Source organism: Neofelis nebulosa, chromosome 10, assembly GCF_028018385.1.
Source record: "Neofelis nebulosa isolate mNeoNeb1 chromosome 10, mNeoNeb1.pri, whole genome shotgun sequence".
Lineage (NCBI taxonomy): Eukaryota > Metazoa > Chordata > Mammalia > Carnivora > Felidae > Neofelis > Neofelis nebulosa.
In genome coordinates, this window is record NC_080791.1 from 109711842 (window position 1) to 109725968 (window position 14127).

At 41.1% G+C, this 14127-nt stretch overlaps 1 protein-coding gene across 1 annotated transcript in view; it reads left to right on the top strand.

The window, feature by feature from the left end:
* The first annotated feature begins 58 nt into the window (after positions 1-58).
* TOP6BL (TOP6B like initiator of meiotic double strand breaks) overlaps positions 59-14127 on the top strand; it is a 97458-nt gene continuing 83389 nt past the window's right edge. The window contains exons 1-3 of the mRNA XM_058689791.1: positions 59-196; positions 2190-2328; positions 9314-9367. Coding sequence (XP_058545774.1) covers positions 167-196; positions 2190-2328; positions 9314-9367 — 223 coding nt within the window. The 5' untranslated portion in view covers positions 59-166. The remainder of the gene's footprint in view (positions 197-2189; positions 2329-9313; positions 9368-14127) is intronic.

The following is a 14127-nucleotide window of genomic DNA, read 5'->3' on the forward strand; positions in this document are numbered from 1 at the left end:
TCGCGGCCTGGGGGCGGCGCGGCGCAAAGTGCGCAAGCGCGGGGGCCGGTGGGCGGGGCGCACGCGCGGGCGGGAAGAACGCCGCGCGGCCTGGCGTGGGCGCCGGCGGAGGTCGACGTCCGGGCTGGCAGCAGGTGGTGGGCGTCGCTGCCGCTCCCCGCGCGGCATGGAGGGCTCGGCGGTGGCAGTGTGCGAGGTGATGCCGGGAAGGGAGAGAAAGCAGAGGAGGACACTGTGTGAGAAGGGTTTTGTGAGGTGACCGCGAAGTTTGGGCAGAGGGGTCTGGCGGGGCCCGAGGTAGAGAAGGAAGGTTCAGGACTGAGGGGATTCGGGGACATTCCGCCTGCCTCATACGGGGCTGTGAGGAGCTGACGAGGGAGCGCTTGGGCTCGCTTGGGGGAATGCCCGCGCGGAGGGGGTGGCACCGGCCCCAGGGCTCCTGAGGCTGAAGTGTTTGCCCGGCGTTAGCGGACACCTAGGTTCAGGTCGGGAGGCCAGCCTAGGGTGTCCCCCTTTGCCGAGAGGGCGCGCAGGAGGGAGGGATGGGCAGCCCGGGGCGGGAGTCCAGACCAGTCGGGGTGAAGTGGGAGTGAGGGAGAGAGTGGTGTTCGGCCGGCCGGTGGGCCACGTGTGGGGAGCACTCCGGGGGTCGGCCCGGGCTGGGTGATGACGGACGGACTGCGGTGCAGCACCCCCCCCCCCCCCCCCCCGGGTCTGACGGTACCGTTCGGGCCAGGGAACTTTCCAGCTGTGGAAGGTGGGACTGAACACCAGGCGCCGCCTCGCCACGTGGGTTCATCCGTTGAGGCGCCTTCACTGCCGACATCTGATCGAGTTCTTAGCCGCCGGTCTTGCAAGGGGTTCTAGACAGAACAGAGCCACAGGCCAGACAGGGTCGGCGTGACGGCACCCGAAAGTTCTGGCCCTCTCGCCTCCTTCGTTCTCATCAAAGAAAGTTGGAGGGTTGGATTTTACAGACGACAGAACCTAGCCTAGAACCCAGGGCTTCTGACTCACAGGCCGGAATTCTTTTCCCAACTGCTCCCTCACGGATAAAGAAACTGCGGGAATATCGTAACAGAGGGAAGCACAGCGACAGAGGATGTGAGAAGGAAGGTGTTAGACTGTAGAGATGCCTGGAAACCATCGTTATAAACCATGGTACAAATTAGGATATTCATCCCCAAGTTCTCTTACTGAGATCTTGCCTTTAAGAAAAGGGGTGGTAATTTTCCCTATGGTACCTTAGTGTATAAGTGAGTCTACTTTCATAAGTAATGGAATTAACTACAGTATATTTTCTTTTAAATTTGTCTCATCAAGAGTGAATGTTTTATCTAGACATCTTGGAAGACTGTTTAATTTAAAATATTGTGTGCAGTCTTCACCAAAGATGAACTTATTAGAAATGAAAGCTAATGTCTAGAAGCATTAAAAATATATGCATATACACATAAGAATATATATGTATATGTGTTTATATACATATATATGTACAAATTGTGTGGGGTGTATATATCTACGTGTATATATACGTGTGTATATGTGTGTGTGTGTGTGTATGCCAGGCATTGTGTTAAGCATTATGCTCTTATTTTGTTCACAGTTAGCAGCAGCCATAAGTGGTAGACTGTCCTCATTTTGGTAAATGAGGAAGCTGAAGTAGAGAGGAGTTAAGTAACTTGCCTAAAATCACATGGCATATCAGGGATTCAAACCCAGGCATCTGCCTCCAGAGCCAGTGATCTTTAACTAGTATTCCCATCCTCAGAAATGATGATTTAATGAAAGGTAAAGATGATTCATAACCAGATGCCACTCTTATTCATAATATTCATGTTGGCTTTTACTTGGGGAGAAAAAAAGACACAGGAAAAACAAACTCCCACTTAATTTTTCTGAATTATTATTTCCAGATGAACTTACCCTTTGAATAAAGCAATTTATTGTCGCCACTTCCTGTCTTGTTGGGCATTGTGTTAATTTCTTATGCCTCCTTTCTTATGTCACCTTCCTAGTTATTTCTTCTGTTTAGACACAATACTTTGTTCTAAATGTGTAAATCGGACATTTTGCAAGTAAGAATATTATTTTTTGGAAATTAGAATCATTAATTCAGCTGTATCATATACATTTATTATTACTATGATTTCTAAAGATTTGTTTTCTTTGAATTGTACCCTTTTCAGATTTTGAAATATTTAATAATTCACTGGAAGTGTGAAACAGGAGTATCAAATGGAGCATTGCTGGAAGGACAGCTAGTGATTTCCATGGAAGCATTAAATTCTAATCACCAGGAAAATACTCTTCACTGTGTAACAACAAGTAAGTAGAGGAAGAAATAATTGATTTTCTGTTCTGTTATGATTTTTTCTGGTTATTTAAAAATTTCAATTAGTCATAATCTTTTATCATGTTATTCCAGGGTTATTCTATAGTTTAAAAACTTAAGTAATTATGTAATAAGTATCTGGTGATAGATTTACAAATGTGTCATACAGGAAAGGTGAGTAGAATGACTCTTATCAGGATTTTTTTTTTTTTATTCTTGTGAATTTGTTTTTTTGGGGGGGATATAAGGGATGCGTTGGGAAATGTCATGTGGGTTATGCCTAACCAGGTAAATATCCATTCTAATCTTCCTGGGATAACTTCTACAGCTTTTTCTTTTTCTTGGAGCTACTGCTCTTGCTGCCAGCAGCCTCTTTGGGTCCACTGCTGAGTGGCTTCTCCTTGGAAGAGAATTTCTTCTTTTTCTTGGGGATGCTCTTATTTCCTTCCTCTTTAACATCACTAACTGGTTCCTCTTTGAGGAAAGATTTCTTCCTCTTGGGAAGACTTCCACTGCCAGCTGTCTCTTCAAGATCGCTACTAACCAGCTCCTCCTTGGAAAAAAGATTTCTTTTTCTTGCATTTGGAGACAGAGGCAGATGGTCTTCCGAGGGTCTCCTGGGCTTTTGCTTTTTCTTCTTTGTGGGTCTCTCATTTGTCTCTTCACACTCCTCTGGGGTACTACTGCTGTTTTCTGAAGACATGAGGGCAGAGACGGCCAGCTGTTTCTTCTCCTTCATGCATTTCTTCTGCTTCTCCAGCTTCCTAGCCATCTCAGTAGCCGCTTCCTTTGCCTGAACCATCACCTCATTCATAACATCCAGATTCTTTCATGGAATCTCTCCTGTCTCATAGAAGGACAGCCGCTCCTCAACTTGCTCTCGAAGTCTCTCTCCAAATACACTTGTGGGCACTCCAGAGAAGCAATCGATTCATGAGGCAATAGTGCATTTGTTTGCCAGGTATCGAGATATGTGGCCTTTGTTCTTAGCAGCTACTTGGCCAATGAAGGTGGAGTGTAAAATGAGTCTATATTTTGGGGTGTTACCCTTTGTTATCAAGGCTCTGGAAATCTGGTCCATTTGCAGGGCTCTGGGGATCACTCAGACACCAGGATTGGTCAAGAGGATTATTTTACTGGTTTAAGAATTCTCAAAAGCAATCTCATTCTTGCTCTTGGTTTTATCATTCTCTCACAAAAAAATTATATTACATTGAATTTTATCTCCTTTTTCATGTCCAGTCTTTGATAGTTGGAAAAGGGCCAAAAAAAAAAAAAAAGGGAAAAGAAATCAAATGATGAATGGTGCATGCTTTGATAATCTTGCAGTTAGTTTGAAAGTAAACCTCTTCTATTGGCTTTTATTCTTTTTTTTTTTTTTTTTTTTTTTTCCTACAGTCCTGAGGGAAAGATGATGCATTGAGTGACCCTGGAACAATTAATTTTCTTGAACTTTTGAAGTGATCACTTTTTTGTTTAGTTGTGTAGGTGTATATGAGAGAGAGAGGAGAGAGTGTGTGTCTGTCTGTAGGTTTATTGAAGGATGCTTTGGAATGAAAGTCATCCTCAGTCCCAGCTGAGACTGAATAGTACTTTAGGTTCTACACAAGACATTTTCTCACTGAACTGAAATGCCCTGTTTTCTCTTTGAGTACCTAGCAGTAAACATCCTCGAGGAAAATATGATAGGTTGGTTTGCTGTTACTGTGCATGAACTCCACTCTGGACAGAATTCCCATCATTTGTAAGAACGTTTTGGATAGCTACATGGCTAGGGTGATGTTGGTCTGTGTATGGTTGTGTTAGTTCATGCATTTGGAGACAGAGGCAATCCAATAAGCTGGCCAGGGTAGCGGGGTTGATATCGCTCAAAGCAGAGGACTTGAGCCACATTAGCTTTTGGAAAGAAACCTAATTCCATAGGTATTTTGAGCCTAATGGACTTCTTCAGCCCATGCGAAATATAGGGAGCATTTATTTTCTCTTTATTGTGTTTATTATCTCTGATCTTTATGTAATGATTTTCATAAATTTTTTGGTAGAAGGAAACATTTGGTAGAAGGAACATGCTTATTGTGAAACATTCCAATATTACAGATACATATATTGTGTAAGGTGAGACTTTCCAGTCATTTTGTCCCTTAAGATAATTATTAATGTTCAATATGCATTCTGCTAGATTTTTCCATGTATATGTTCATAGCCTCTCACTAGGTAGATAAAAAGTCAGATTGTGAGTGTTCTGGGATGGAGAGATAAGAGAGAGATCTCAGCATTCAGTCTTTATGTTCATTCAGGCCATTTATTTTTAATACAACTTCGGTCCTCAGCTGAAAAACCCGTGCTTCTTCCTTTTCAAAGAATAACCCTTCCTCCACCCCCACCAAGGTTAGAAAGGGTCAGTCCCTAGAATGCAGAGTGGAGGAGGGAATCTAAAGACCTGACTTATTCTTAAATTCATTTTTTCAATTGATTCTCCTTATGTTAGCTCCCACCCCACCCCTACTTCCAGGAGTTCCCGATTCTGCATTCCTGAATCTTCAGGGATTTTGTTGTATCACTTTGGTTGTTTCTTGGCCTTTGCCTATTCTGGCTTATAATTCAATTTCTCAGGTCTCCTAAATCCTTTCTCACTAGTCCTTCTGCTTTTCAGTTTCTAGAATTTTATTATAATCATATCTGTCTTTTTCCTGTCCTTGTGGGTTTATTCCTTTTAAAAATACTTTGTTTTCTATTGTTTCTATTGTTTCATTGCAGTTTCAGGAGGTAGTAAAAATAATGGGTATGTTCAATTTGTCATCTTTACCTTAAAGTGTGAAGTGGTGTGTTTGGTCTGAAATCTCTGATGATGAAAAACCATGTATTAGTTATCTAAGGCTGCTGTAACAAAGTAGCACAAACATAAAATAAATTTATTCACTCCCATGTATGGAAGCCAGAAGTCCAAAATCAAGGTCAAAGTAGAATTGGTTCCTTCTGGAGACTCTGAGGGTAGAATCTATTATATGCCTCTCTCTTAGCTTCTGGTAGTTGCCAGCAAGCCCTTGGTGTTGGCTTGCAGGAGTACCATTCCAATCTCTGCCTCTACCTTCATGGGATATTCTACCCTGTGTTTATCTGTGTCTCTGTCTTCACATAGCCTTCTTCTAAGGACACCAATTGGATTTAGGTCCACCCTAACCATTATGACCTCATCTTAACTTGATTATATTTGTGAAGACCCTATTTCCACATAAAGTCGTATTCACAAGTACTGGGGCTTAGTTCTTCTAAATCTCTTTTAGAGTACAAAATTGAACTCACAACACAGCAGCAAGTTTTATTACTTGAATGATCTCTCTATGAGAAACTGAGAGATCACTATATACTTTTTCCATTAGTAATTGAAGTCTTTAACATATTTATTGCAGGGTTTTTTTTTTTTAAATGCATGCTACAAGATGTTTATAAGAGTTAGGAGGAAGGAGTTACATAGTCCTCTAAATTTGTGGAATGCTGGTTAAAATCAAATGAGTTTCATTACTTTGTATTTTCTTAGAACCTTTGATATGACAGTGTAGACTGAATCTTTAAAAATGGGCTATAGGAGTACCTGGGTGGCTCAAGTTGGTTAAGTGTTCAACTTTGACTCAGGTCATGATCTCTCAGTTCACCCGCATCTGGCTCTCTGCTGTCAGTATGGACTCCACTTTGGATCCTCTGTTCCCCTCTCTCTCTGCCCCTCCCCTGCTTGCGTACATGCCCTTGCTCTCAAAAATAAATACATACATTTTTTAAAAATGTACCCCTATGGTAGGGGTGTCTGGGTGGCCCAGTCGGTTAGACGTACGTCTTTTGGTTTTGGTTCTGGTCGTGATCTCGTTGTTTGGGGGTTCAGCCCTGCATCAGGCTCCGTGCTGACAGCTGCTTGGGATTCTTTCTCTCTATCCCTCCCCTGCTCTCTCTCTCTCTCAAAATAAATAAATAAACTTAAAAAAATTTTTTTTAAATGGGCTATAGTATGGGAATGCAAGCTGGTGTAGCCACTCTGGAGAACAGCACGGAGGTTCCTCAAAAAATTAAAAATAGAACTACCCTACAGCTCAGCAATTGCACTACTAGGTATTTATCCAAGGGATACAGGTGTGCTGTTTCGAAGGGACACATGCACCCCAATGTTTATAGCAGCACTGTCAACAATAGCCAAAGTATGGAAAGAGCCCAATGTCCATCGATGGATGAATGGATAAAGAAGATGTGGCATATATATACAATGGAGTATTACTGAGCAATCAAAAAGAATGAAATCTTGCCATTTGCAACTACATGGATGGAACTGGAGGGTATTATGCTAAGTGAAATTAGAGAAAGACAAATATATGACTTCACTCATATGAGGACTTTAAGACACAGAACAGATGAACATAAGGGAAGAGAAACAAAAATAATATAAAAACAGGGAGGGGGACAAAGCATAAGAGACTCATAAATGGGGAACAGAGGGTTACTGGAGGGGGTGTGGGAAGAGGGATGGGCTAAATGGGTAAGGGGCATTAAGGAACCTACTCCTGAAATGATTGCTGCACTATATGCTAACTAATTTGGATGTAAATTTAAAAAAAATAAAATTAATTTAAAAAATGGGCTATAGTATACAGCATTCTTCAAATATATTTGATCTCAACAACTTCTTTTTTTAATATCATCTTTTGTTCTATAGAGGGAATTTTAGGAATGGTGTTGCTCTAAAAATATGTGGTTTACAATTAAGTCTCTACTGTTATCTTTGCATTTGAAGGATAACACTCTTTTTTAAAATATATTTTTAATGTTTATTTTTGAAGGTGAGAGAGACAGAGTGTGAGCAAGGAAGGGACAGAGAGAGAGGGAGACACAGAATCTGATGCAGGCTCTAGGCTCTGAGCTGTCAGCACAGAGCCTGATATGGGCTTGAACTGCCACATGACGTGAGGCGAAGTTGGATGCTTAATGTTTAACCAACTGAGCCCCCAGATGCCCCTAGTACTCTTTTATTTTAGTACAGAGACATTAGAAGTACAACTAAAAGTTGGGGGCAGGATGGGGTGTGGAGCAGGCAAGATAATTGCTCTCTGAGTACATTCACCAAAAGTGACCCATTTTCAACAATTGTTGATATGGTACTTGTTAAAACTAAAAGATGTTTGAGGAGACAGTATGGCATATGCAATTGAGAAACATCATGGAAACACTGTGAGATATATAGGTTGTATTTTTTTCTTATTAATGTTCAGCTCCTTGCCTAGCTGGTGTCGGCCTGCTGACACCTGCCATCCCTCTCCCCAGTGACCAACTCTCCTTAAGCTAGAACCAGTGTATGCTTGTGACGAATGTTAAGAAGAAAAAAGAAATGATTGTCTTTTATTGAATGTTCTATGCTACTTGGGCCCAGGCCTTTTGAAATATCATTTGTCCAGAATCATTCAACATCTGGAAATCTAAAGCACTGCTGTAATAACATTTCAATAGAACTTTTTATGATGATGAAAATATTGTACATCTGTGCTGTTCAGTACAGTAGCCATTAGCCACACTAATGATGCTAATGACCACTTGAAATATGGCTAGTGTGACTGAGGAATCTTATTTTTAATTTAATTTCGCTAAATTTAAATTTAAGTAGCCACATGTATCTAGTGGCTACTATATTTGGATAGCACACATCTAGAGAATGGTGTTGCCTCTCACTGTAGTTGTTATTCTCAACTTTTTCACCCTGCTTGAAGAATACACATTTCTTGAGGGATAGAGACATTGATTTCTATGGCAATGATTCTTAAATTCTTAACTGTGGGTCGCATCTCTCTGGTGGGAGGGGTAATGTTCAATTTGGAAAAGTCTCTGGGTGGTTTCTTTTCTTCCCCTCTTAGGTGCCTGTTTCCTCCTTTACCCTCTTCCTCTGAAGAATTATTGCTCTAGGGGTGCCTGGCTGGCTCATTCAGTAGAGCATGTGACTCTTCATCTCAGGGCTGTGAATTTGAGCCCCACATTGGGAGTAGAGTTTACTTAAAATTTTTTTTTTAATTACTACTCTAAATATTCTGATATTCATAGTTTAGAACTCGGTGTGGAGAATTCTTAGGTAATAGTCTAATATTTTCTACTAAAGGGGTGCCTAGGTGGCTTAGTTGGGTAAGTGTCCAACTTTGGCTTGGGTCATGATCTCACCATTCATGGGTTCCATCCCCACTTCAGGCTCTGTGCTGACAGCTCAGAGCCTGGAGCCTGCTTTGAATTCTGTGTCTCCCTCTCCCTGCCCCTGCCCCGCTCATGCTTTGTCTCTCTCTCAAAAATAAATATTAAATTTTTAAAAAATATTTTCTACTAAAGAGTAAATTGTTTCAAAGAAAGGCCAGTTTTTTAAATTGAATCTTACACTGGAATATGGGTTATTAGCATGGTATATTCTGGTTACTAGTTACAGTGTGCAGTCTTCCTATAATCCTTTTCTCTCAGGAATAGTAATATCTAAAGAAGCAGCCTTGATGTTGGATATGGGTGAAAAGGCTTGCCATTTGGTTTTCATTTCTCCCCCCAGAGAGTTGTTGTAGCCTCATAATGTTTTTTTTTGGTGTCTCCATTTTTAGTAAACTCATTACATAGTGGTCACCTTTTTTTTTTTTTTTTTTTTTAAACATTTATTTATTTTTGAGACAGAGAGAGACAGAGCATGAACGGGGGAGGGTCAGAGAGAGAGGGAGACACAGAATCTGAAACAGGCTCCAGGCTCTGAGCTGTCAGCACAGAGCCTGACGCGGGGCTCGAACTCACAGACCGCGAGATCATGACCTGAGCTGAAGTCGGCCGCTTAACCGACTGAGCCACCCAGGCGCCCCTAGTGGTCACCTTTTTAATGTATTGTATCTATAAGCAGTGTTTTTAGGCTTCCATAAGATTCTTTAGATAAAATATGTTTAATTGTTTTATTTGTGATATTTCTTTGTATTCTGTTTCTTACAGTTGCTTCTGCAGGAAGCACTTATGGTGGTTTGGTTCTGAAGAAGTTCATAAAAGGTAAAGAATAACTCTGCTTTCAAGAGATAAAGTCTCTTCCTGGCAGTGAATTTGTTATTTTCTGAAAGAGACAAACTGAAAGATAGGGTTGCTAGATTTAGCAAATAAATGTACAGGATGCCCACTTAAATTTGAATTTCAGATAAACAATGAGTAATTTTGTAGTGTATGTTCCATCCAGTATTTTATCCTGTATTTTATCTGACAATCCTACTGAAAGATGTTCTATAAAATTGTATACATACAGCGATGAACAAGACACCTAGGTCACTATAGCTTCTCTGAATACTCTCTATAGGGGTGCCTGGGTGGCTCAGTTGGTTAAGCATCTGACTTCGGCTCAGGTCATGATCTCGCAGTTTGTGAGTTCAAGCCCCACATTGGGCTTTGTGCTGACAGCTCAGAACCTGGAGCCTACTTCAGAGTCTGTGTCTTTCCCTCTCTCTGCCCCTCCCATGCTCATGCTCTGTCTCTCTCTGTCTCTCAATAATGAATAAATGTTAAAAAAAATTGAATACTCTCTATAGAAACTCAGATAAAATTATCCCAGATAGAAAATGAAATTTTCAGTAAAGTATTTGTGCAAAGAGGTAACGTGTGAAGAATGCTTTATTGCAAATTATTTTGGCTAGCGTTAATACTATTCCCCACATGCCAAAGTTGGTATGGTTTAAGAGCTTTTGGTGACCTTGGCTTTAGTTCTTCTTTCCTTTGAGCTGAGAATAATCTAAAGCTGAAGGACATACATTTATTTTAAGGAGACCAAAATGATCTGAGAACTTCTATGCTTTCATATTTATCATCTGTGGTTGTCTAGTTTGTAAATTATCCAATGGGCCTATCTTTTCCTAATGAGTGGTTAGTTTACAAATTTTACAAAGTAATTGTTTTAAGTTTATTTTTATTTATTTTTGAGGGAGAGAGAGAGTGCGCGGTGTGCACACACACGCGGGGGGATGGGCAGGGGACGGAGGCAGAGAGAGAATCCTAAGCACTGACAGCATGGAGCCCTATGTGGGTCTGAACTCACAAACCCTGAGATCATGACCTGAGCTGAAATCAAGGGTTAGAAGCTTAACCAATTGAGCCACCCAGACACCTCTACAAAGTAATTTTTTAAAAGAAACCATCTCCAACAAATTTGGAATGTAAGTAGCTTGTGGTGGTTTAAAAAAACAACAACTGGGGCGCCTGGGTGGCGCAGTCGGTTAAGCGTCTGACTTCAGCCAGGTCACGATCTCGCGGTCCGTGAGTTCGAGCCCCGCGTCAGGCTCTGGGCTGATGGCTCAGAGCCTGGAGCCTGTTTCCGATTCTGTGTCTCCCTCTCTCTCTGCCCCTCCCCCGTTCATGTTCTGTCTCTCTCTGTCCCAAAAATAAATAAAAAACGTTGAAAAAAAAATTAAAAAAAAAAAAAAAACAACAACTTACATTTGTCATTATTTTAAGAAAATGTTCTATGTGTTAAATATGGAAACAATAAAGCTACATTAGAGCAGTGTAATTTTATAAATGCTTATGAAATGTATTGCCATTGTACTTTTATTTTTATATTTATTTTATTATTGTACTTTTATTGTTTTAAATTTTTTAAATATTTGATTTATTGTTGAGACAGAGAGAGCAGAGCACAAGCGGGGGAGGGGAAGAGAGAGAGGGAGACACAGAATCTGAAGCAGGCTCCAGGCTCTGAGCTGTCAGTACAGAGCCTGATGCAAGCAAGGTTTGAACCCATGAACCATGAGATATGACCTGAGCCGAAGTTGGACACTTAACCAACTGAGCCACTTAGGCACCCTACCATTGGACTTTTAAAAACTAATGTTTCTTAGTGCTTTAAAATTTTTTTAATGTTTTATTTATTTTTGAGAGAGAGAGAGTGAGCAGGGTAGGAACCGAGAGAGGGGGAACAGAGGATCTGCAGCAGGCTCTGTGCTGACAGTAGTGAGCCCGACGTGGGGCTTGAACTCATGAACTGTGAGATCACGACCTGAGCTGAAGTCGGATGTTCAACTGACTGAGCCACCCAGGCGCCCCTGAAATTTTTTAATGTTTATTTATTTTTGAGAGAGAGAGGCAGAGTGCGAGTGGGGGAGGGGCAGAGAGAGAGGGAAACAGAATCTGAAGCAGGCTCCAGGCTCTGAGCTGTCAGCACAGAGCCTAACATGGGGCTTGAACTCACGAACCATGAGATCACGACTTGAGCCAAAGTCGGATGCTTAACTGATTGAGCCACCCAGGTGCTTCTCTTAGTGCTTTTTAAAATGAAATCAATTAAAAATTTTAATTTAGAACCAAATTGCCAGTAACTCAATTACTGGATAAATCAAAGTACCTTCCGTTATCTTGGTCATATCAAAGAAAAAGAAGAAATTATTTTTATAACTCACATGATGAATGACTTTAAGGACATAAACAATATAGGAAATATTTTCCCTTTTGGAACTTCTTTTTTGAGTTAATTTTTATTTTTTATTGTTATTTTTAAAGTTTTTATTTAAGTTCTGGTTAACATACAGTGTAAATTAATTTCAGGTGTACAATTTAGTGATTCAGCACTTAGGTCCAACACCGGGTGGGTGCTCATCACAAGTGCACTCCTTAATCCCCATCACCTATTTGAGCCATTCCCCCCCCCCCCACCTCCCTTCTGGTAATCATCCGTTCTCTTCTTGTTCTCTTTATTTCTTGGGTTACCTTTCTCTTTTTCCCCCCTATGCTCATTTGTTTTGTTTCTTAAATACCACATCTGAGTGAAGTCATATGATATTTGTTTTTCTCTGGCTGAGTTATTTTGCTTAGCACAATACTCTCTAGCTCTATCCACATCATTGCAAATGGCAAGATTTCATTCTTTTTTATGGCTGAGTGATATTCCATTGTGTGTATACACACACACACACACACACACACACATATATATATATATACCACATCCTTTTTATCCATTCATCAGGGACTTTGATAGACATTTGGGCTGTTGCCATAATTTGGGTACTGTAGATAATGCTGCTATAAACACTGGGGTGTGTGTATCCCGTTGAATTAGTATTTTTATATCCTTTGGGTAAAACCTAGTAGTGTGATTGCTGGATTGTAGGATAGTTCTATTTTTAAGCTTTTGAGGAAACTCCATACTGTTTTGCAGAGTGACTGCACCAGTTTGCTGAAGGAGTTTTTAGTTTAAGCATGGGAATTTAGAAGTGCTTGCTTAGTAAATTAAGGGTCATTAGGTATATCTCCCTTTGCCTTTGAAATTGCCTTGGCCCTCTGAATCTACCTTCCAGGAGTCTATATCCTGGATTCTTTTTTATTTTTTTTAATGTTTCTTTATTTGTTTTGAGAGAGAGCACAAGCAGGGGAAGGGGCAGAGAGTGAGAATCCCAAGTAGGCTCCATGTTGTCAATGCGGAGCCTGATGTGAGGCTTTATCTCACAAACTGTGAGACCACTACCTGAGCTGAAATTAAGAGTCAGACGCTTGACTAACTGAGCCATCCAGGTGCTCTTGTAGCCTGGATTCTTTTTTTTTTTTTTTAAATTTTTTTTTTCAACGTTTTTTATTTATTTTTGGGACAGAGAGAGACAGAGCATGAACGGGGGAGGGGCAGAGAGAGAGGGAGACACAGAATCGGAAACAGGCTCCAGGCTCCGAGCCATCAGCCCAGAGCCTGACGCGGGGCTCGAACTCACGGACCGCGAGATCGTGACCTGGCTGAAGTCGGACGCTTAACCGACTGCGCCACCCAGGCGCCCCTGTAGCCTGGATTCTTAATGGACCTCTGCTTTTTGCTCTGTGATCCTAATCTTCCTTAGATTCTTCTTAGTGTGCACACATTTGAAAGCAGTAATTGTGGAAGAAAAGTAATGGCTCCATAGCAGATATTCTGTGGGAGCTTGGGTAGAAAGTTCTTACTGTGGTAATCATCATAAATGATGATTTACTGAGCATTAGCTCTACATTGAGCCTTGTGCTTGACACAGAGGGGTTACAGAGGTGATCAAGACAGATTTGGTTTCTTCCCTTACACCCATACTTAGGTTATCTTAATCACTTAATTCTATTACTTCCTAAAACCTTTGGTCTGGAAGAAAGGGAGAATCAGCATATTGTGCTGGATGGGGAGTTTGCTCTGATTCTGACTTTTGGGAAACCCGAGTCCAGCTTTAAGAATCATGAATTGACTGCCTGAAAACCATCTAGTCTATTTCTCAATCTTTAGTCTTCTTTTTTTGGGTTCTGCCTTTAGGATGAAGCAAAGAATGGAAAGATCATTCGTAATGCCACTGCTCTAGTTAATAAATGTGAAAGTGCTTTGAAAGAAGTGAAAGTCTATGTAAATAACAGGGAGTATGTTATTATTAGCACTAGGGAGGAGATAGGAGTATTTCTTGTGACATAAACTGATACTTAGCATGCCTTTTTTTTTTTTTTAACATTTATTTATTTTTTGAGAGACAGAGTATGAGCAGGGGAGGGGCAGAGACAGAGGGAGAAACAGAATTCGAAACAGGCTGCAGGCTCCGAGCTGTCAGCACAGAGCCCGATGTGGGGCTCGAACTCACAAACTGCGAGATCATGACCTGCACTGGAGTCAAACGCTTAACCAACTGAGCCACCCAGACACCCCTAGCATGCCTTTTTAATGAGTGGTCAGATTGTATATAATACTACTACTTCAATTAATATTTGCGGAAGTGCTTTGAAAAAAGTGAAAAACCATGCAGGTACAAGGGAATGGTTTTATTATCACTGTTAATACC